This window comes from Artibeus jamaicensis, unplaced genomic scaffold (genome assembly GCF_021234435.1).
Source record: "Artibeus jamaicensis isolate MK-2021 breed Jamaican fruit bat unplaced genomic scaffold, CSHL_Jam_final scaffold_369, whole genome shotgun sequence".
NCBI classification, from domain to species: domain Eukaryota; kingdom Metazoa; phylum Chordata; class Mammalia; order Chiroptera; family Phyllostomidae; genus Artibeus; species Artibeus jamaicensis.
Window position 1 is genome coordinate 9,187,124 of NW_026522042.1, and position 24,047 is coordinate 9,211,170.

Below are 24,047 nucleotides of genomic sequence, written 5' to 3' on the forward strand. Positions count from 1 at the left end.
CTGGGTCTCATATATAAAATGACCTATTAAGTTTTCCAGAATGCCACCGGCCGTCTGGAATACACTGCTCCTCACCGCGCAGAACTGTCTGTCCCAGTGCCGGAATCTTGGCTTCCTTGACCTCTCACCATTGGAAAGCCAGCTCTGCTCACTACCCATTGCAACAAACAAAAACAGCCCCATCACCCCCACATGCACCCCCAATTCCAAATGCCCCCTTGGAAGCTGGGACTGCCCACTCCCCATTCAGCACACGGGCAGATGCATCCTGAGATGCCTTTCTGCCCAGCATTCCTTCCAGAAGGGGCGGGCAGGAAGAGCACTGGGCTGGTGCGGATCTGCAGTTCCAAACCTCTTAGAAACGTCCCACACAGCAGGAAATCTGCATGTGAAAGGCGCACTAACAGTTCAGGGCGTTGTGAAATAAGAGACTGGCAACTCCACATACTTTCACAGCAACTCTTGTCATGCTTCTCTTAATCTCAGAAAGAAGGCAGGGTTTTTCCCAGTGAGGTCAAAAGAAGCCCTCAGCTAGTTACAGTCATGGAGCAGCCCCAACTCCAGACCCTGTGAGCCATTCTTGTCTCAGCACAGTTTCAGCTCAAACCAACCCAGTTTATTGCTGATAACAGGCTCACCGGTCAGGCGAGACCTTCACCAAAACCTGCATAATGGGGTCTGCAGTCGCTGCTGTCCTACCCCCTGCCCCCACCAACTGGGTCCCTTCTTTGATGGTTTTTTGGAGTCTCCATAAAGAAGCCCGAACCATCAATGTAGCATTTGCCTGATGAATCTCTACTCTGCTCACTCTTCCCACCCCCCACGCCCTCTCCCTTCCCCCAGCTCAGAGATTCGACTATCAGCAATTCCCCTCCCTTCCAGGAAGTTAATTATCAACCTCACTCACTTCCAGAATCATCTCAGCACACACACACACACACACACACACACACACACTCACATAAGAGCAAGCAAACATGCAGCCATGACTTGTAGGAAATCTACGTTTCTTCTCTTCACAAAAAAACTGGGACAACTATTTCTGTCTGGGGAACAAGTTCTGCCTGGTTGTGTTTATTCTTAATCTACTGGCTGTTGATTTTCTGTCTTGCTTTGTCTCTCCTTAGTTTCTTCTTGCATCTTAGAGAGTAACATGTACCTTTTTGTTATCTCATCACTAAGATGCTGAAAAAACTTATCAAAAGGAAGCTGTTTATCTTTGATCTTTTTAGAATTTTGAAACAAATAAGGAGAGAGAAAGAGTTATTTGGGGTTTCAAGGGACGGTAGAAAGAATATAACACTTAAATAAGAAAAACAGGATTCTGGTCCCTGGATCTCAAGACTTGCAGCTTTATGTACTCTGGTGGCTCACTAAACTTACCTGGACCTCAGATTGCTTATCTCTAATTAGGATAGAGGGCCTTTTTAAAGATTTACCCTGTGCTGTGTCATCCCTCAAGCTAGGCGATTCTCTCATTCTGTTCCAAAATCCTATGTGGGAAGAGGAAGATGACTTCGTGCAGAATCAACAGGTTTACTTATGCCAAATTACATGAAAGTCACTGAAATAGTGACTCACAAGAACTTTCAGTCCTATGGTTTTATGGTTCTGTCTTTAGAAACAGATTCTAATTCCTTGGCAATTTGCTCTGTCAGTGTTCAAAAGGGATGCCACTGCCTTTGGTGAATCCACTTTGCCCCATTCAGTTCCCTTTCTAGATAGAAAACGGGTTGTCAGCGGTCTATAAACAGCATGTTGAAGCTCACTCCTCATCCCTTTGTCTACTGTATCACAGTCTTTCCAATCTGCCCCTCAAGTCTTCTGATTGGCCCCCTTGCCTTTCATCACCCCTGCTTGTCACTTCCCCATCCATCCAGTTCTAAATGAGTAGTGCTGTGGCATTTTAATGAGGTTTTTCCCACTTCCTAACCACCAGGCTCTCTTACTTCAACTCTGGCTGGATCATATAAAGTTTGGTTCTTGTAGACAGGGCGAGAAGGGACTTTCAAAGAATGAAGTACTAACCAGTACTGAAACAATGTAATTGAGGGTCAAAAATAAACAAGTTGTGCTTAAGACTGAACAAAGAGAGGTTGTGATAATAATACAGTTGTAAGTACACAAAAACAGTTTATTCTCATATTGTCATTTATTATTGTATTATTTTCCATACAAACAACTGTAAACCTACTCTTGCCTCACCTGTACGTTTCAGGCATCAAGCTGCACACCTCAGGGGTACAATGACTTCTTCCAGTTACCAGTCTCTTCATTTTTACGTTGACCTTTGGATAAGACAAGGCCCACCATTCATTCTGCACTGGTGATGCTCAGAGTTAGTGTGGAACAGAATTCCCTGGAAGACTTATCACATGAGAGGGCCCCAGCTACAGAGTTTCTAGTGCAGTCGATCTGGGATGGGGTCTGAGAATTGGAATTTCTAATAACTTCTCAGGGGATACTGCTGCTGTCGGTCCTGGGCTTAGAGGCAAAAGTGGATAAATGCTATCTCCAGGTCACTTTTTTCATCTTTTTAACCAATCAACCTAAAACATCTCTTTATACCTTTTACTATGTCAGTAACGCCACCATTAGCTAGCATTTCATCTAAAGGAGAGGGAAAAAAATCAATGTTTCTCAAAGTGTGGTTCGTAAGCCACAAGCACCAGAACTCGCTGAGACTCTAAGCAGAGGTGCAGACCCCTGAGCCCCATCCCAAAGCATCTGAATCAGAGCCTCTAAGGGTGGGTTTCTAGACCCGTGTATTACACAAAGCCCAGTGATGCGGATGCACCCTAAACGGTGAAAACTACCACCGTAGACCCGAGTTTAACGACAACAGTGTCTGAGAGCTGAATTCTGACAATTTAATAAGAGCCTAAAACATGACTCTTTTCAGGAACTAGGAGTTACATTTCAGTTATCTAAAATGTAAAATATCATTTTATCTTTTGAGTAACTCTATTATAGAATTTATTAATATTTTATCCATGATATAAGGGTACCTTAAAATTTTTTTCTATGATGCCTGTACAGAGCTGATTTTTTTCCTTGCAGTGTACTAAATTTTTTGTCACTAAGTAATTATACTTCTTTCTGTTTGATGTCATTCTAGTCATATGTCTCTAATGTACTAAGTGTTCTTTACATATGATCATGTCTTCCAAAGAAACACTAGGTCCTTCAACAAGGTGTTATCAATAATCTGAGTCAACTGTACATTTTTTGTGTAGTCCTATGAAGGACTGCACTAGAGGTTTGGTCAACATGAGCACTGAGACACAATTTGTAGGTGTCAAAGTTTACTGAGATAAGTGTAAGTAACACAGGTTTCGCAAAGCCTTCCAGAAGTCAGGCTGGAGGATTTTAGGTGGAGATAGCTTCTCCCACTTCTTCAGCCCCTCAAGGTCACTTTGGGTTGGTGTCCATGGTAGCCAAGTCTTGGCACACATGGAAAGTCCAAAGTGGGGACTAACCAAGCCTTTTATTCTCCCCCCAACCCAGCACAGTTTTATCACACTACATCTCCAGCATCACTCCCTTTCATGGTTGTAAAATCTGCATTTTGCAACTCATATTATCCAGACCTAATATTCTTGTTTTGTGTTTGGTTTCTTAGTCGGGCACTAGAATTGACTTGCTTCATTGTTCACTAGTTATATAATAATGATTAACTTGGATATCTATAGGGACATTGTGACTAGGTGACAACATTCAGTCAATGAATGAGGGCAGCAGAAATCTACAAGATCAAGGGGGTTTTACTAAAAGTCTGACTAACTCCATAGCATATGGTCTTAACTAATACTATACTGACTGGCTAACTTGGACTCTGGTGCCTCGTTTCTGGCTGATCTTTCTGAATGAACTTGACCAGTCCAATTCTGGAATATCTACTCAGAATCTTTAGTGTGGGGCTTATGTTTCTGACTGTCCCTGCTCTCTTATTGCCAAAGATTTCCTTTCTTTCAGCCAAGTCTCTGAGTTAAATTTTAATTAAATTTAGACCCAATGACTTTCTCTATTAAATGACTTCTTATTCCAATTCCAATTCTACGGCTAATATTAAATGTTAGTCTTTCTACTCATTATATGGCTTCAGTGTATATTTAACCATCATTCTTTCTGTTCAGTGATCTGTAACATTCAATTCCACTACTTTGTACTAAAAATAACAATAATCCTTATTGTGAATATTAATGATAAGTATAAATTACATAATGAATCCTTTATGGTGTTTAATTTTTGGTGTTGATCTAAAAGAGGCATGATCCAAGAGGGTTTGACATTTCGTAATTTTTAAAAAGATTACTTATATGGCCATTCAACAAATGTTTAGTGACTGACAACTATGTGTTTATGCTTGGAAATATAGCAATGAGATGGACATATAGAGTTTGAGTTACAGGAGGAACAGATAATAGAGAAGTAAATGAATAAACAAATTCAAAGAATGCTGAGAACTGTGGAAAAATGGTGATGCCATGGAGTGACTGAGCAGGTGGCAGACAAGGTGAAGCCATTAAATGAGCTCAATAGTGAAGACCCCCTGAGAAAACGATATTTAAGCAGATACATGAGAGGGTCTGACTGGACAGTGATGGAGGACAAAAGCTGAGAGCAGTCAGTATGAATTCCTTGGGTCAGAACCAGCTTGATGAGGTCACACAAACCGAAAGGCCTTGGCCAAGGATGAGGGGGAGTGGTTCAAGCAAAGGCTGTAATAGTGGGCACTGACTGACCAAATCCTATACATCCTAGGAGGTCATCGTTCAGAGCTTGTCATAGAAAGCCACTGAAGTTGAAGTTATTACTATCTGGTTAACATTTTGGGGCTTCTCTTTGACTGCTGTTTGGAGCATAAAATGTAGGTAAATAAGAATGAAATAGAAAGACTGGTTAGAAGGCTTTCGAGTGAGAGATGATGTGGTTTTGACCAGGGTGGTGCAAGGGAGAGAAGTAGGTGAACTTGAGATGCATTTCGGAGGTAGCATTGGTAGGAGTTGTTCATGTGTTAGATGTAGGGGTTTGGGTTTTTAATCAGCTATTTCTACACATACATTCACAGGTGAGTATATTTTAGAGTAAGTTCAGCAAAGATAAAACACTGGCTGCCTATGGAAAGGAGAGAAAAATAGGGAGCACGAAGTCGTGTGAAATTTTGCGTTATCTGTGTTGTGACACCTTTTTTCAGAAATGCTTAGCATAGTATTTGTGTAATTAAAAATACTTCTTTTTTTCCAAGAAAAGAAGGAAAAGGGAGAAACCTAAGTCCACGACTCTAATTGGAACTTCACTATGGTTTCTGTATTTTCTCTTCTGGGCCTTCTCTTCTTTTCAAGGTCTTGACTTGTCATGTGATGCTTTTGTGCCATCTCTCACTGCGGGGTCCTTCCTTCCTTCTGCCTACGTGATCCTTCAAAAACAGCAATGACAATAACAGTCATAGAAGTGCAAACACTAATTGAACTGAGCACCCCCTCTTTATACCACATGTCTGCACCGTTGTGCTTCTCACCCTTCCTCTGGGCTGTGGTCCCTTTGTCGCCCAGCCACCCTCCCCCTGGTTTGGCACTGGGAGTACCTGCTCTGTCTGAGGCTCTGACTTCTCGAGGCCGTCCTGGGACTCTGGCTGGTCTGATGGTCCCATCTGCCCCTTTAAAACCTCACAGTGTCTGTTAGCAGGAACAGAACTGGCTTTCTGGATGAATCTATTATTAGGCAATTTCCCTTAATAAACTTTTTCCTTTTGGCAACTTCCTCTTCCTTAACTTAAAAAATTAAATGTTTCGCTCATGAATTAATACAGGCTGCAAATGTGCTTTGTTTCATGTGTGGAGTTCAGGCATGGGGAATCGTTTGTTTTATTTATTTATTTGTTTCTTAGTTGTCAACAATCAAAAAATGGGAAGGTTTTGTAGAGAAAATCTAGACTTGTCCTTCATAATTGACGGTGGCTGGAGCCCTTTGGTGGCCACCTCACTGAGACGGGGCATTGACCTTCGGCTCCTCAGTCACATTCTCAGCTCCGGGGACAAACACGGGTTCCTACCTGGCTTCCATCGACCGGTTGAGTTTGGAGCATCCATATTTGTTTGCCCATCTTCTAAAGTTGTGATGTTGCTTCTGTAGCATGCACTCCTTCCCTGCTCATTAATGCTATGCTTCTGGGTTAGATTGATTTTATTTTTAAAGTGTTCATTCACCCAAAACAGTCAGCATTCCTTCAACACATGGATCAGTTCCTCTGAGGAAGTTTTGAAAATTTGAGTTCCAGTACTTTCTTTCCTCCTTTATAAGTTATTGGTGTACTTTTAAAACAACATTACCATTTGAAGGAAAGAAATTCAGTTATTATCATCTGCCTGATTATGATCTATCATGGAGCAAGAGAGAGGCACTCTGTAAACTCTGAGCATATGACAAAAAAAATGATTTTTACATACTAAATTTTTTAAAAATAATACTTAGTATTTTTTAAAAAGAAAAGATTCTAAGTCAGAAATTATCCATCAAATAACTGCCTGATTTAATTTTATGTTATTTTATGAATTGAAAGCAAATGAAATCACTTATAAAAATAATTTACATTTCTTCATTACATATAATTATGCCAATAATTGTACAAACATCAAATGGATAGCAACAAAGTCCCTGGGGAAGAGAATCTTTAAGAATTAAAATAACGTACAGAGACATTGAATGCTAAAGTCCCAGTTGGAGAAATTTAAGATAGCAATCAAAGCCTTTCTTTACTTATCTTCCTCTAATTGATCACTATATTTGTTTTGATCTCTACTTCTTCACTTTCATCCTAATTTCTGCTTTGATTATCTATGCAAAAGCTAATGTTTCAATATTACTTTATTTTCCATTTTGATGGACTCTTCTAAGCTAAGCAACATTTTCTTGGCAGCTTGCTTTCAAAGCAAAGTGTTTCTTACTAATATAGTTAGTTTTTGTTTTTAACTAAATTAGTTTTCAAAATTTCCCCATCCACTATGGGTTTAAAAATCCTTTGAAGATAAAAACAGATGACTGTTAGTTAGAGCAAGGAAAATTTCTGTAAAACTAGATTTTCTAAACCAGTGGCCCAGATGTTTCAAGTTCTTACCTTTGAAGGCTGCCGAGGGTCTTCTGGAAATTTCTAAGATACTTTGACATAGATAAGTCAATATCTACTTTTATGCCTATATTGTAAATTATATTCTACATTAGAGCAAATTCCAGTTATAAAAGAGACAGTGTTTATTCTTTTCAGCTACTTAACTAAACAGGATACTATACCTTTAACATTCGGTATAAAGGAGACACAAACACAAATAAAATGTCTTATAAATGTATAAAAAGACCCTTCTCACTTATAAACATAGAAATGTAAACTGAAATGTCATATTACTTTTTACTCATCGGAACTGTTAAAACTAAAGAAGTATGATAATGCACGATGTTGATGCGGTTATGGTAAAATAGGTGTTTACCTTTTGTGCTAGACGACATACAAATGGATAAAACCTCACAACATGACATTATTTCCCAAAATGTTTTAATGTTGGTTCTTTTGACCTACCAGTTTCACTGCCTTGAATTTATTCTAAAATGTATTTATCTTAATGGTCGAAGAATGGAATACAAGAATAATTGTGTAATTGTGATTAATAATCCAAAAAACGTAAAAATATTAGAAACAACCTCCAGTTAAGCATGGAGTTACCTAGCAGCTCTACTCTGGGCATATATTCAGGAAAAATGAAAACTTATGTCTGTGCAAAGACATGAACAGATATGTCCATACAAGCATCATCTGTGATGGCTGAAAACTGGAAACAAGTCTAACAGCCACCAGCTGATGAATGGACAGAGAGATGTGGGATTCATACAGTGGGCTTATAATTCAGCCATTAAAGAAACATAAAGTACCAATAGCTGCTTAAAACAGGATTAAACTACAAAAACAACTAAGTGAAAACAACCAGTCACAAAAAGCCACATATTGTATGGTTCTATTAATATGCAATGTCCAAAAGAGACAAATCTATAAAGACCAAAAGTAGGTTAGTGGTTGCCCAGGGGAGGGAGCGAGGAGGAAGAGACAGGGGGTGACTGGTAATAGGGTCAGGCTTTATTTTCATGATGATTCACGAGTTCTAAAACTGGGTTTGATGAAGGTTGCATGATTGTAGATATTACTACCAATGAATTGTATACTTTAAACCAGCATATTTATGTAAATTATATCTCGATAAAGCTATTAAAAGTAATCTAAATTTTCATCAGTGACAGGGCTGACCAAATAAATGATAGTAAATCCATGCACTAGAGAACTCCACAGCTCTGAACAAAAACAGATTGCCCTATTTGTAAAAATATTAAACAATCTCTTTTTAAAATTAAGAAAGCAAAGTACAGCATAATATATTACTGTGGTCCCTTTTGTATTAAAAAAAAAGTAGATAAACTATCTCTTGATGGCGGGGACCAGGATATGCAATCTGTTACATTTTCTTTTCAGAATTCCCTCTTTCCTTAAATGTTTTACTGTGTACACATGTATTTTGTAACAAAATTTTTAAAATTAAATTTTTTCCTCCGAACGGAAAAAGAAAGTCCGAATCAATAAAGCAGTAAACACCCTACTATGTGTGGTAGATGCCAAGCCCTGTGGCCTGATGTTGACACATTAGACCTGCTTTTAGAAGGTTACCATTTTACTAGGAAGAAAATGAATAAATACATGAAAAAGTAGTGTACGGGATTTTTTAAAAAAATAAAATTAGTGTAAGAAACCACGTGTGAGTGCTCTATGCACAGATGAGGGCCAGCTCTCTGAAGAGCATCCGGCTGCATGGGCGCTACTGCTGAGGGAGACTGGACAGCCAACCGCACCACCCTCACAAGGGCCCATGGCTTTTCAGGGCCTGCCTTCTGCAGAATGTGCAACAAGTAGCATGTTTCATGCACAAGAAGCAGTTGAGGGAAAAAAGTGTTTAACTTGTTAAAAGTAGGATGATCTCAGTCTTGCTACAGAGATAGAAGCCTATGTGTCCTGAAAGTTCAGTAGGGCCCTGTTCCATTAAGAACACAGGGTTAGGTTCTGGGATAATTCATAAGTAGAACGCCTATGATACATGGGCCAGGTACAAATATTATTTATCATTCTCATAGTCATCCTGCAAGTTAGGAATCAGAAGTCCCGTTTTAACAAGCAGGAAACATGGAACCCAGGGAAGCAAAATAAATACCCAGTGTCCTATCGTTACTGCAGAATGAGATTAGCAGCAGTCAAACCCAGGTCTGAATAATGCCAATACGAGTATTCTTTCTATCCAACCATGCTGTTTCCCATGATAAAATTGCTCCTGGTTTGTTTAGGAATCAAGAAAGCAAAAGTAATGTTTGTTTTGGTACCTAATGGGATGGATTGAAAGTTAAACTTCCTCATTCTTAAACCATTCTAAGATACTCTAACAGAACCAGTGTTAGGTGTGATTGGTTTGGGGAAAAGGTTTTTTGTTTGGTTGGTTGATGGATTTTTACAGCTGAGATGGGCAGACTGCTGTATCAGTGATGCTGTATCTGATATTCTTGATATCAGACCAAGTGGTAGCTAAGAAGGACAGGAACATTTGTTGAGAGCCAGAATGTGTCCGTTGCTTCTGCAAGGTGAGTGTATGTGACCATTTCACAGATGAAAGAAAGAAGACTTGGGCAAGTCAAGCAGCTTACTCAAGGTCACAAACTGAGTAATAAACAGCTGAAGGTTAATGTAGGAGTGGTGGGCCCTGAATTCAAACCCAAGCTTATCTATCCCAGAACCCTTTCATTCTTTATTCTGCCATGAAGCCACCAAGTACATTAAAGATATAAAAGTGGCAGGCCCTGGCTGGGTAGCTCATTTGATCAGAGCATCATCCTGATACACTGAGGTTGCAGGTTCAATTCCCAGTTAAGGGACATGCAATAAGCAGCAAACGAATGCATAAATGAGTGGAAAAATCAACGTTTCTCTTTCTCCCTTCCTCTCTCTATCTAAATTCAAAAGATTGTTTTTAAGATATAGAAGTGACAAATACAGACTTTTGTTCTAAAAAAGTTTGGCTCTGAAGAGAAATAGACAAAGCAGCTCAGGGCTAGCATGGGGGACAGGGTAAAAAAGATATTGTTGTGTTCCTTCAGAGCAGGGGTGTCAAACTCATTTTCACCGGGGCCACATCAGCCTCAAGTTTGCCTTCAAAGAACCAAAAGCAGTTTGGGGGCTCTATAAATGTACCTACTCCTTAACAGCTAAGCGAGAGCTTGGTGCTGCCACCAGGTAGAAACAAAGGGCTGGGCAGGATTCGGCTCGTGGGCCTTGTGTTTGCTGCTTGTGCTTCAGAGGAGAGGAGCTCAGACCATATTTAAGATGGGAAATGTATCTTAGAGGATGAAACACACAGTCCAGAACATGCAGTAAGTGCTCGCTAAATGTTTCTTGCTTGTGCAAGGGAAGGCATTAATAATGAAAGAAGCAGCTATAAGGAAGTGGGCGCGGATGAGAACCAAGAATGCCTGCTCATGCCGGTAACAAGGAATGACATTCTCCCAGTGAATCTGGGAAAAGCAAATAGGGAGAACAAGAGATAGGGATGTGTTAAGTTAGAACGAAGGGTCGGGAGGACGGTTGGGTGGCGAGCTGTCCATGGGCTTAGTAAAACGATAGGCAAGGCTATCTGCAATGAACAAGAGAGGCATGGGCTTGGCTCAGGCACGTGGGTCAAACCATTCATTATGGCAAATGTAATAAGATCTCCATGAGACTCGGTCCTGAGGAAGCCCATGTGTCATTAGGTGGGAGCGAGTGTGCTAGGCATTCCTCGATGGGAGCCCTTCTAGTGTTGTACACGTTACTGAACGCGGAGTTCACCAGTCCAGACTCCAGAAATGCCACGTAGAAACTGAAAGTCTATGCCTCCAGTTGCCGGTGCAATGGCTAAATCCAAGGGCAGGCACAGGTCTCAGAGAATAAATATACAAGTGATTTCAAAATAGTTTAAGTCGGGGTAACCTAATAATAACTCTATTTGCAGCACCCCTTTCTGTGATCATCATTTATGTTTATGCAATGCTTCAGACTTTCCAAGGTGATTTCGTGTATATCAGCTCTGCTAATCTTTAAATGCCTGAGAAGCACCTGGAACCATATTACTGCCATTTGACAGATGGAAAAACTAAATCCCAGGGAGGCTGACTGATTTGCCAAAAACAAAGAGCTCTTTGGTGATAGAGCTGGTGGTAAAAATGGAAGCTTTCTAATGCCCGCCTTAATTCTAAGACATCCCAACAAAACCAGTATTAGAAATGCACTGCTTGGAGTCAGGATTTTGTGGCAATTGGGGGCAATATGATACAATGCCTTTGGTTTGGTCAAGGAATCCAGATACTTAAAGGGAAATTGAGAACCACAGTTCTGGATGCTCCTTAGAACCCTGTGACGGGAAGACTCTCGGCACCTTCTTAGTCAAAGGTCATCAATGTCAGAATCCACAGGGCAGGTCTCCTGGGTCCTCACAGATCTCTGTGTTACAAGAGTACTGTGACTATATCTAGAACCAGGATGTGGCTTGCAGAAAAATCTAAAGTGCTAAGATTGTGAAATTAATACAGTTTCCTTTTTTAGTGAGTATATATAGTACCTTCATTGTGTGTTCATTATCACCCCTTCCGCTTCTCCTCATTCCTTCTTTTCTTTTCCTTCAATGCTAGTTCTCTGTTTATAGAGTTTTAGGCACTGGCAAAATGCCATTGCTTTGGGAAGTCTGTGTTTCGGGGAATCTGGAGCCACCCTAGGGCAGGGTCAGATAACTCCTGGGTCCCACTGACTCACCAGGGCCCCTCCTAGTCCTTCCTCCTCATAAAACAGCCTTGGAGTTCCACCCATCCGGGTGTGCCTGAGCCAAGGCACAGGACTCGTGCAAAGCCTCTTCTAAGCTTCCAGAATGAAAGAGGATGAAAAGTTTGAATCAGAGGCTGTTGACTTTCCAGGTTCTTGAGAGCTGTTTGTGTGTCTACAAAGTTTTGCAATTTCTTCCCCCTTCCCTCCCAGCCTACCTCATTTTTTTTTCCTGTAACCAATATAAACCGTTACCTAATAGAAGTACAGTCAGTTCTCTCTTATTTTTGCCATTAGTCACACTTTTATTATAGTTATGAATTCTAGTATTAAAATTATTACGTGTCTTGTGAAGGTTCAGATGTTACAGCAAAATGTAAGTCAAGCTCCCACTTGACCTTTTCAGTAAACTGCCCAGCACCTCTCTGCGGGATTCAGGCCAGACCTCCCCCCACGTGGCACTTTGGCATGGGAATTATTTTGAGCTAAAGCTAATCGAGACCCTGTAGGCCCAGGAGAAACTTTTACCTCTCCCTTAAAGAATTTAAATTAGAGTCCTTGCTTCAAATTTAAACAAAAGTTATCTATAAGGCAGGGCAAACTCCTAATTACTGAACATCTGCTCTTCTCTGTGTCCTGTAAATGACCTTCCTGCCCTCAGGGGCTCTAAGGTACCTGACCTCATTCTCAAATCAGAATGTCGGGTACACCTCGTCTTTCCTTCCTGTCTCTGAACTTCTCCTCTATGTGCGGTTCTGTCACATTTGTGATGGAATTTGGTTGTCTCTTGTTCATTTGTTCTGTACAGATTTTACTGTTAGACCAGCTGAAAGAACTTTGGACGGTAGAAGAAAGCTGCTTCTGCCCCCAGGTCCCTCTTGAACTCTCAAGCTACTGTTAAAATGCCCTCCAGAACAGTTCCTGGGTCTGACTTGAGAGGAGGGTGGGTAGGAAGTTGCAAATCTACCTGACTAGGCCACTGTCACTGAGTCATCCTGTGCTGTCCGGGGGACCAGCTCTGCCCACTGCTCTGGGGCCCAATTCTGTCATTTTTGAGGAAGGAATTCCAAGTGGTCTTTTCAGTTCAGCATTTAAAAACCATCGGCAATACTCCTGATTAGCTCGATCAGTTTGGGGTATTATCTCTCAATTTTTATCCGCAATTCTTTTTTGTTAAAGAATTTATTTACTTACTTTTAGAGAGAGGAGAGGGGAGGGGAGGGGAGCGGGAGAGAGAAACTCCGATGTGAGAGATACATCAGTCAGTTGCTTCTGACATACGGTCCAACTGGGACCAAGCCCACAACCCAGGTATGTGCCCTGATCAGGAATCAAACCAATGACCCATACTGGCCAGGGCAGTCCCTAATTCTTGATGCCAGCTACACTCTGAACTAGTTGTTGCTTGTCATTTTATTTATATTATATCTTCTAAGTTATTTTATGATTTTATTTCAAATTCCATTTCTTGAGGCTTTTTTCCCTGCCAGTTCACGTCGGTCATGTATCTCTGGGGACTATTTTTCATCAGCTCCTAAATGTCTGCTTTCCTGCTACCTGGCTTCTGAAATCAAATTCTGATGTCAATTATAAATTCAACACCTGAAACACCCATATGCGTGCATATATGCTTCAGGCTTATTTTACGTCCTCCAGAGCCCGTTCTGCTCTGCCTAACACTGAAAAGTCTACCAAAGCTGCACGAAGAAGAAAGGTACCCATTGGAAAAGCTGGACTTCCACTCAGATCTGAGAAAAGCATGTTAATGTGTCCCTTTGTTCATTTCATCCCTTTAAGGAGCAGCAAAATAGCCAAAAGGGCAAAGACATCATAAGAAATTGACTAGGGTTCGAATTCTGGCTGAGTTGGACCCCCTACTTTTATTGCTTACAGACTCCTTGCACTTGTATAGTTTTCTTAACTATTAAATAGAAATTAAATAATGATATATACCCTGTAGCCTTGTTGTGAATACTAAATAAGATTACATTAGTAAATGCCCGAAATGGCACCTGGCAAAAAGTGTTTATTTATATTATTACCATTAATCTCAGAAATTTCCTATAGATGTACTTTTTTCTGTTTCTTTTTTACTTATTTTATTATAATGCACCCCCTCTCTTCCTCACCACAGATTAGATTTTTGCTTTTGAAAATTCCAGTATTACTAATTATATCTTGGCATACTTTAAAAAGTCTGGATTGAGATTTTAGAACCAATCATTTTACATTAATGTAAAATTAATGTAAGTCTACCTGTTTTTCCCCTGAAAAACTAAGGTGCTTTTTCTCAGAATTATTTTGTATACATGCAAATATATTCCTTGGCGTATTTCAAAGTGACCACAGACTTTGCAAAGCAAAATGTCCTTAATACTAGTGGAGCATAGGAAGATTTCAGTGTATATTCTCCCAAGTTTGATGAGGAGAAGGACACACACAATTAATTTAGAGGCTCATTAAGCTTTCCAATTTATCTCTAACAATTTTTCAAAGGTCATTTATTTAAAAATCCCACAGTCCCTCTCCACCCCTCAGCCCTGCCGTCCACTGGTCCTGCTTCACTCCCAGGCAAGACCTCCCCTGGCGCTGCCTGCCGTCCAGTGGAGAAGCCAGCGCGCCCTTCCCGGGAGCTCCAGCTAGTGTAATTCGACAGGGGCACAGGCACAGGCACAGCAGCAGGGCCACGCCGCAGATGCCCACTCAGCCCGTCCCGTGAGTCCACGCAAAGGCAAAAATGCATGTGGGTTGGCGGCAAGTCGGTTTTTAGTGTTTGCAGTTTGTCTTTCCACAGACCTTGGCTACAGTGTCTCATCTCCATCCCTTAGATTATCCTCATGTGGCATCGTCTCCTGCTAGTCAAATTTTTTCATGAAAAGATGTCACAAATGGCTAATAAACATTCTTTCTGTCTAGTTTGATGATGGTTTACAACATCTACTCACAGTGAGTTATTCTCTGTGTACAGCTATCAAATCACATTCTTTATGCATTAAAATAACAAGATATCATTTTAATCTGTCAAATCCAATAGGATTTTAAGTCGTTACTCCCTGAGAGAAGAGGCATTTCAAATCAGTGAGTAATAGCTAAATCGTGCTGGGACATTGGGTAAAGGATTTAAGAACAATAACAAGAAAAGCCTTAAAAATAGATCCAGCTCTCACATCTGACTCCAAAGTAAATTACTAAGCGTTTTAAGGAGTTAAATGTAAATAAATAAATAAAGCCAAGAGAAGTAGAAGAAAAGAGAAGGTGGATAATTATATCTTAGAGTAGGAAAGACCTTTCTAAACACAATGCTAGTGATAGAAATTACACAAAAGAACTTATGCATTGATTTAGAGAAAAACTAGTAAGTCCTATACATCAAAACATTAAACTTCACTTAGGACACAAATGAAGCGGACAAAGCATTTCTATTAAAATAGCAGCAGTTGGAGATTTTTACAGACCAGCTTTACGAGGGAACTCATTCTCCCTACCTCAACTCCCCCAAAACACAGCTGCCTAAGGCAAGGAGCTGTCCCTGTGAGAGGCACGGGCAGGGAGTTCCTGAGTCAGGAGCCCAGACCCGAGCAAACTCTAAATAAAGCTCTGAGAAAAGGACAGTGACAGTGAGCCAGAGGGTAATAGTTGTATCACCTTAAGTAAAAGAAACACTTTGGAAAGAGGCAGTAGTATCAAAAAGGAATTCGGAATTAGGAAGCTTTTTGTATACCCATATTTTGTCGTGTATAACGAGCACCTTTTGCCCAAATTTTTAAGGGAAAAATAAGGATGCACATTACACATGGGTAGTACTAATTCAGTATCTATATAGATGTTTTTAATTGTTTTACTTATGCTTTTGTGTTAAAAGTGTAACTCTGGGAAGCAATAATGATATCTGTATCCACAATAATACACTTTATTAATACGAAAATATCTAAATACAAATAAATACTTGAATTTAAAAATTAAAATGAAAGAATTTATTTCGCGAATGTTTGGGCCAAAAATGTGAGCATGCATTATACACAGCAACATGTGGTAATGTGCCATCAAAAAGCCTGCCATTGGCTCATTAAGGAATTTAAAGTACCAGGTTTTCTTTAAAGGTTTTGAAAAATTTTAAGGTTTGATTGGCTGTGGCAAAGTGTTTTGTTGTTGGTTTGAGTATTTCATTTGTTTGTTTGTTTTTGGCAATGGATATGCAGAAACAGGAGTCAAAGCAGCCAAATCATTAAGTCTAGTTTGTCCACACGAGAAGCAAAATGATTAACATTTTAATAAAAGCGTTTCATAGCCCTGGCTGGTATAGCTCAGTGGATTGAGCACAGGCTTGCAAACCAGAATATTGCAGTTCGATTCCCAGTCAGGGCACATGCCTGGGTTGCAGGCCAGTTCCCAGCAGGGGACCCATGAGAGGCAACCATACATTGATATTTCTCTCCCTCTCTCCTTTCCTTCCCCTCTAAAGCTAAATAAATAAAATCTTTAAAAAAACAAAGGTGTTTCATAAACCAGTAAGAAAAAGGAAATGCTATTTTAAAAATAGGCAAAGAATTTGAATAGATAGTACAATGAAAATGAAAAATGATTATAAAGATGAAAAAACTGACCTCACCAGTGCTCCAACATGTAAAATTAAAGTGAAATATTTTTCGGGAGGCCAACCCTATCCTTTTAAAAAAAATTGCCGCAAAACAAAAAAGGGTAAACAATATAAATTCCACATTCAGGAAAACCAAGCAACATGCATAATTCTTCAGCACAACACGTGAAATCAGAAAGTGAATGGTGGGCTGACAGAATGAGGGTCAAAGTCAAGGAGACGGATACAGAGACAAGTGGTTCCATTCACCACCAGACCTATTTTAGGCAGAAGCAAAGGTATGCCGCTAAATGTTGAACAAGTTCTCCAGAAAAAACTGTGTATGTGTACTGTGTGTGTATACATGTATGCATTAAATTTTATTGATATAAAGTGTGTGCAACACATAATGTGCAAATAATAAAATAGCCAGTACTTTTTATTGACAACTCCTTATAGCCACCGTTGATGTTTACATCTGCAGCCAACCGGCAGTTGTAGTTAATGAAGGAGAGTAGCTCCAACCTGAATGTTGATTGACATTTTCACTTATGCTAACAAGACGAGTGTGAAACAATAAAGACATGTGTCAGAACTTCACTCACTTCCTAGTGATCGAGCGACTGCTTTGCTAAGTTGTATAATAGTTTTCAAATACTGGGAAATATGTCCTCAATGGTATATACTACTCACAGTGTAATATCTGCAGAAACAACACACTTTTAAGTTTAATCTGCATTATCATCATTTCCTTTATGGCTTTCTTAAATCTAAAAATCAGTAAAACAATAAATCAAACTCAAACTTGTAGTTCTTGCTGGTTTTTATGATGAAAATATTTTCGTCATGCCAAAGTTTAACACAGTCATAGCAACTCCATGTTACATGACCCCTGAATGCAGAGTTGGGAAGAGATGCCATAGTACATTATGATATAACTTTCCGCCATTCAGAGCATTTCTCATGACAATTTCTTACATGTTTCACTTAACTTCATTTACTTAGTATCTATCTCCCAAATCCATAAGAGGAAAATTTTTGAACTCTTATTTCTCTGTTGTGTCCCTAGTGCCTAGAACAGAGCTTGACACATGGTAGACATTCAATGAATACTTGTTAAATGAAAAATAAAGTGTTGAACCCATTATATGCCAGTTACGATCCCAAGTGCTTTACACACATGAAGTCCTCACCACAAACCTATGGGGTAGCATTGTTATTATCGGTGTTACAGAGGAACGTAGAAAGTTACTTAACCAAGTCACCCAACAGATGAGTGGTGAGGCTGGAATTCAAACCCAGGACACTCTGCCTCCAGAACTGGCACACTTTGTCACAGTGTACCAGAGCCATGACACTGGCAAAGAGAAATCCCAGGACCACAGCTGTGTGACAGTCCTCAAAAGCAACCAGATCAAGTTAGAGCAAATGGAAAGAGGCACTATATTGCAAGTGGTCAACTAAATGACAGGTTTAATTTTGTAGAAAGTGTTTAAAGGTATTTTACAAACTATTGGAAATTATGAGAAGAAAGAGCTCCAAAGAAAACTTTGCAAATGACAAACTTACTCGAAGAAAAGAGTAAGTTGAATGACAAAGAAAAGTATAGAATAGTATACTACCTGACTCAGCAAAGAACAGTATTTGCCTAGTCATGGTAATGAAAAAAATCAATACAAATTTAATTTTTTTAGAAAAGTCATGCTCTTGCTATATTGGAAAGGAAAGGAAAGGGAAGGGAAGGGAAGGGAAGGGAAGGGAAGGGAAGGGAAGGGAAGGGAAGGGAAGGGAAGGGAAGGGAAGGGAAGGGAAGGGAAGGAAGGGAAGGAAAGGAAAGGAAAGGAAAGGAAAAGGAAAGGAGGAAGGGAAGGGAAGGGAAGGGAAGGGAAGGGAAGGGAAGGGAAGGGAAGGGAAGGAAAAATCCACATCTATTAAACAGAAAGTCAATAATATTTTTAAAAATCATGAATCAAGCAGTATATATGTATGTAAATGCAAAAGAAACATCTCAAATGTTGGAAGTGTTGTATGTTGGTTGCTGACTTGCCAATTTCTGAGCATGTATTTATTTGATAAAAATGAAATTAAAACAAGAAAGGTAGAATTTTCCATAATATTGCCAAAGATTCAAAACAAAAATGCCAATGTTGTCAAAATGAATGAAAATGAGCTCATACTAACAGAGACGGCTTCAGTTGGTACGTCTCTGGAAGATAATTTGACATTTTGTAAAAAAAAATAAAAAGACTTAAATATGTTGTTTGACCCAGCATTTCTTCCTAATGGAGTTTATCCTAAGAAAAAACTTTAAAGAAATGTACAAAGACTAAGCCATTTATTATTACAGAAAAAAAAATAATTACATAACTATCTAATATTAGAGCTCTGTTTTTTTTAAATCCTGGTGGAGCTACATGAAGAACAATAGTTTAATAACTTAAAATTATATTTATATCAACCCGAAAGGATATTTATAAATATTGAGAAACATAAAAAGCTGAAAGCAAAATAGCAAACTGCTCTCACTTTGCTCCCCTCTCGTAATGTTTTAAAATACATATATCTCAGTAGTTACTGCTTGGTGATGGAATTATAGGTAATTCATACATATTTAGTTTTCCTTGTCCCATATTAAAATTTCTACAATAGATATGATTTACTTGTGAGATATTAAATAGGCTTCAATGTTTAAAATCACACCTCAAACAAAACATATTTCTCATTAAAGATTCAAGGAGATCATCAAAAACAGGTAAAAATGTGTTATCTATGAAAACAGACACAAAAGCCAAACCTCTGTGGTATAAAATGATGGGTCAGATGAAAAATAATCTACATCAGTAAAACAAAGAATGTGACATTAAAGTTGATATAGGCTTGTTCACAAAATCCATAATATTAAAACTAAGGTTTATAAAAGTAAGAGATTTTCCTTCGGTTTGTTTACTTTTTATTATGAAATATTTCATTCATTTATGTACTCTACACATAGATTTAATAATTTTCAAGGTTTCCCTAAACAAGGTAAAACAATATTTTTAAGAGTAGGAATTAAACTCAAAGAGTTTGTCTACCTCAAGAAATGGAACATTTATCAAGTAATCATCAGGGCAATGCAAATCAAAAGCACAGTGAAATATCACCTCCCACTTGTTAGATTGGGTGTCAAAAAAAAAGACATGAGATGAGAAATGCCAGGAAGCGGAGCAAAGGCAAAGCAGGAGCGTTGTTGGTGGGAATGTAAATCCGTGCATCCACTATGGAAAACACTGTGGTGTTTCCTCGGGAAGATAATGTTAGACCTACTGTGTGACCTGCCACCCCCACTGCTGGGTATCTACACAAAGGACGCAAAGTCATTGCCTCACAGAGATCGCTGCACTCCCAGGTTCATAGCCGTGTTATTCACAGCAGCCAAGGTATGGAAACGAGCTAAGTGTGCAATAACAGATGAATGGGTAAAGAGAATATGGTAAATACACATGGTGGAATGTCATTCAGCCTTAAAAATGGAAATCCTGTTGTTTGTGACAACATGGATGAATCTGGAGGGCATTATGCTGAGTAAAATCAGCCAGAGAATGGTAAATATTGCAAGATATAACTTATGTATATAATCTTTTTAAAAAAAGTTGAACTCATCAAAATAGAGTAGAAAAGTGGATGCCAGGGGCTTAGGGTGAGGGAAGTAGGGGGAGGTAGGTAAAAGGGTGCAAACTCTCAGTTATGAGATGTGTAAAGTTTGGCTCTAGCAAGTGTGGCTCAGTGGATTGAGCATGGGCTACAAACCAAGGGTTGCTGGTTTGATTCCTAGTCAGGGCACATGCCTGGGTTGTGAGCCAGGTCCCAGTAGGGGGCATGTGAGAGGTAACCACACACTGATGGTTTTCTCCCTCTCTTTATCCTATCTTTCCCCTCTCTCTAAAAATAAATAAATATTTTAAAAAAGATATGTAAAGTTTGAGGATCTAACGTTTAACATGGTGTCTATAGTTAGCAACACTGTGTTGTGTGATTGAAATTTACTAAGAGAATAGACTATAAATATTCTTTCCCTCCCCCCACAAAAAGTAAACATGTGAGATGATGGATGTGTTAATTAACTCATGGAAGGAATCCTTAAACAATATATAGGTGTATAAAATTATCATGTTGTACACTTAACTATCTCACAATTTTATTTGTCAATTATATCTCAATAGAACTGAAAAAATAAAAGAAATGGAACATTAAAAATGCCATGTTCTATGATACTTAGAATATTAGCCTCTCCAAAGCATTAATTCAACTTCAGATGCATTTGTTACATTTTATATTTAAAATTCTCATTTCTACACCATGGAGTAACCATTTCTTGTTCTTTGAAGACTCGTGTTAATTCGTGGTGTTGTTTGTTTTGCTTTTTAGGTACCAGCAAAGGCCAAACACCTTACTCAGCAACTTCCGTACCACAGCCTCCACCATCCCATCCAGCCAGCCAACCGCCCTTGCCAGCTTCTCACCCATCACAACCGCCGGTCCCAAGTCTACCTCCCAGAAACATTAAACCTCCTCTAGATCTAAAGTAAGCAAAAGGTTACTTGTCCTGTCTTTGTCAGCTTCTTGCCATAGATTTCCAAACTGTGCTTGGCTGAATGCTAAGGGTTCCGTGGTAAACTGCCAGGCCCACAGAAGCAGACCACTAGCGGAGAGACAGGGTGTCTAAGCAGGCTGCTCTCCTACCTCTGCCAGCACCTCCAGCCACTCTTGTTTATCGGCGTTTGCAGTAGTTTTCCCCTTAAGCATTTAGTAGAAGAAAATTTCCGCTGCCCGATATGGGTCAGCACCACCACCATCACCTCAACCACCATCGCTACTATCATCACTACAGCATCGCCACCATCGTTATCACTATCACTACCATCATTATCACCATCACCGCCACCACCACCTCCACCATGTTTTACTGACAGCCTGTGGTGTGCTGGGCAGTTTACATACATACTCCCTATAATCTTATCGAGTGTGTAACATTTTATCATTTCACAGATGAGGAAGTGGAACTCTACAGAGGCTAAATAGCTTCTTCAAGATCATGCAAGAGTAGAGTAGATATATGAGCCAACATCAGTCTGAGTCCAAAGTAAAGCAGGTTCTTTCCCATTCTTCAGATTTGGGGCTTTTTTAAAAACTTAGAAAACTTTTATTCAAGCTTAAATTTTCTTAGATGGTACTTTTTAGAAATGTTAAAACTATATGGGTTTCTGTACAGGCTCTTTCTTCATGATTTACCAGGATGGGTGGGGAGGAGAAAGGAAAAAGCAAGTGGAAGATTAGAATGGAACGCAATCTTGTTTTAAAAAGAAATACTCAGTCAGTGTCAGGGCTGCCTCTTACGGCCAGTGGGGCTAGATTTTCCCTTCCTTCTTCTAGAAAATTGCTGTCCATGATTCTCCTATACCTCAAATAGGTAATATCCCCAAATATTTAACTACAGTTTGCTTTCCCTTCACTTTAAGCTCCTACCAGACTGATGTCCTTTACATTCAAAGTCTTAATATCTGTAACCCATACAATAGAATCTGTTCATCTGATTGACAGTTTTCTCTAAATTTTGAAGGCTACAGCTGAGAGCAGAGGTTACAAACGCATTAGTCAGGAGTAACTTCCACTGTGTTTTGCTTTATTGTGCTTTGGGGAGGATGCAAAGGCAGGACCCAGAAAGGATTGGAGGAACTTAGTGGTGAGTAGGATCTTCTCTATGGCCTGCAGTGTGCATTCACGTTAACTGCACACCCTTCCAAACTTGGGGGTTTATCAATTTCAATTTAAAGTCTGTAATACCCCATGACATGCAGATACCAGATAAGAGGGTAAGCCATCTGCCTACTGACATATAAATGCTCAATAGATATTAGTTTCATTAAAATAACTAATTACTCTTGTGTTCTCCAGTACACCTGATTTCTGTGTGAATTATCGTCCTCTCACATGTACTAATCCTGTTTCTTTTTCCTAACTTCTTTCCTATTTTGATAAATTTAACCTACCAGATTTCACACTTAGTATTTTGATTTTTATTGTGCAACCTTATCCCAGTGACAGGCTTTAGTTAGGCTTCTGGATTCTGTGTAATTCTAGTGAGAAATTGTAATAAATACCTTGAGCATGAATTCCTGAACATTTACAAGACATGGAGACTGGTACATAATAGTTTGCTCAAAGAAATTGGGGAGAGAAGGAGTATTTGGCACCATTCCTGCTGTCTGCGGGTCCCCAAGACCATAAATGTTTGATGATTTCCTAATGGGATCACAAGACTCTCCACACAGTACTGATAGCTAAGGCTTATCATGGTAACACTCTCCTTCTGAGGCTAGGAACAGACACGCTGGGGGTGCTCTTGCCCCCAGCTGTGGAGATGCGTGTGTGACGCTGCTTCCGCAGAAAGCCTGTTAGAAACAGGTTTTTATTGAGAGCTAGTCACATAGGCACCTGCTACCTAGCGACTTCCAAAATACCAGACTTCTAGAAAAAAGCAGGTGTTCATCATAAATCACATTGTATATACAGTCTAGGAGTGGCCAACCACTCTTAGCAATTAGGCAACTTTTCATATCAGAGTACAAGCCAAGGGCCAACCTTCATAGAAGGATCTTCTAAATATAACAGTTTTGGGTCTGCTGTTAACTCTTTTCTGCGAACCTCCTGCCTAGAACCCATTATGGTACGGTGTGGAGTAAAAAGTTGTGGAAGGAAGAAGGTCTTCAAAAATAGTCCTTTAGCCTATAAGCTGCTTCATACAGATGCTGGTCAGTTTCCCAGCTTTGCAGGGAATTGTGGGAAAGTTGAAAAGGGCCTGGAGACCAGTTAGGCTCAAATTCTTATTTAAAGAAAGCATTTGAAAAACCACCAACTGTAATAACCTTTACCTCACCCCTGTTTCCATCGTATTAAGGACTTCTAATTGGAAAGTCTGATTCATCTAAGAGTTGTCAACTCCTAAAATGCATACTCTCAGAAGAAAAAGGGAGAGGAACAAGAGTCTTCGGTGTTATATTGCCTAGATCAACTATAATTGGAGTATCTGAAAATTAACTGTCAAGTGGAGAGAATAGAGGGAATGCAAGCTAAAGCACATCTATGAGATAATATTTTCTCACAAATAAAAATGTATATAATGAAAACTTCTGGGTTCTCATCAAAGAGCTCAAGCAAATTCCAAAATGAAGAAATATCTCGGTTAGAAACTTCCCCCAAATAGAGGAAGCTAGATAAGACCCAAAGAGGAAATGAAAGCAAAATGGATCGTGATAGCCTGGCTCAAAATTTTATATGTAACACAGAAGGTAAATTTATGGCTTGGTCTTTAAGTAAAATTGTGAGATACGGGTGTTCCTGTGCCTCACAACACCACCCTTCGAACACACACCTGGGCCTGTCCCAGGTGCTCCCGCCACCGGGCTGCAAATGCTGTTTCTCTCTTCTCCAATCAGTGGCCGCTCTCGGGTCAAGATCAAAGAGATTATTTTACAGTCACTCAACAATTATTTTTAAGTCACTACTCTGTGCCTTTGCAGTAAGAGTTGAGGCAGTAGTGAATAAAACAAAGGCCCCTGC

At 39.6% G+C, this 24,047-nt stretch overlaps 1 protein-coding gene across 3 annotated transcripts in view; it reads left to right on the top strand.

The window, feature by feature from the left end:
- Positions 1-24,047, top strand: part of FYB1 (FYN binding protein 1) — a 150,916-nt gene that overhangs the window by 87,088 nt on the left and 39,781 nt on the right. For all 3 annotated transcript variants that reach the window (XM_053657301.1, XM_037138537.2, XM_053657302.1), the window contains one exon: positions 20,856-21,012. In XM_053657301.1, the coding sequence (XP_053513276.1) occupies positions 20,856-21,012 (157 nt within the window). The remainder of the gene's footprint in view (positions 1-20,855; positions 21,013-24,047) is intronic.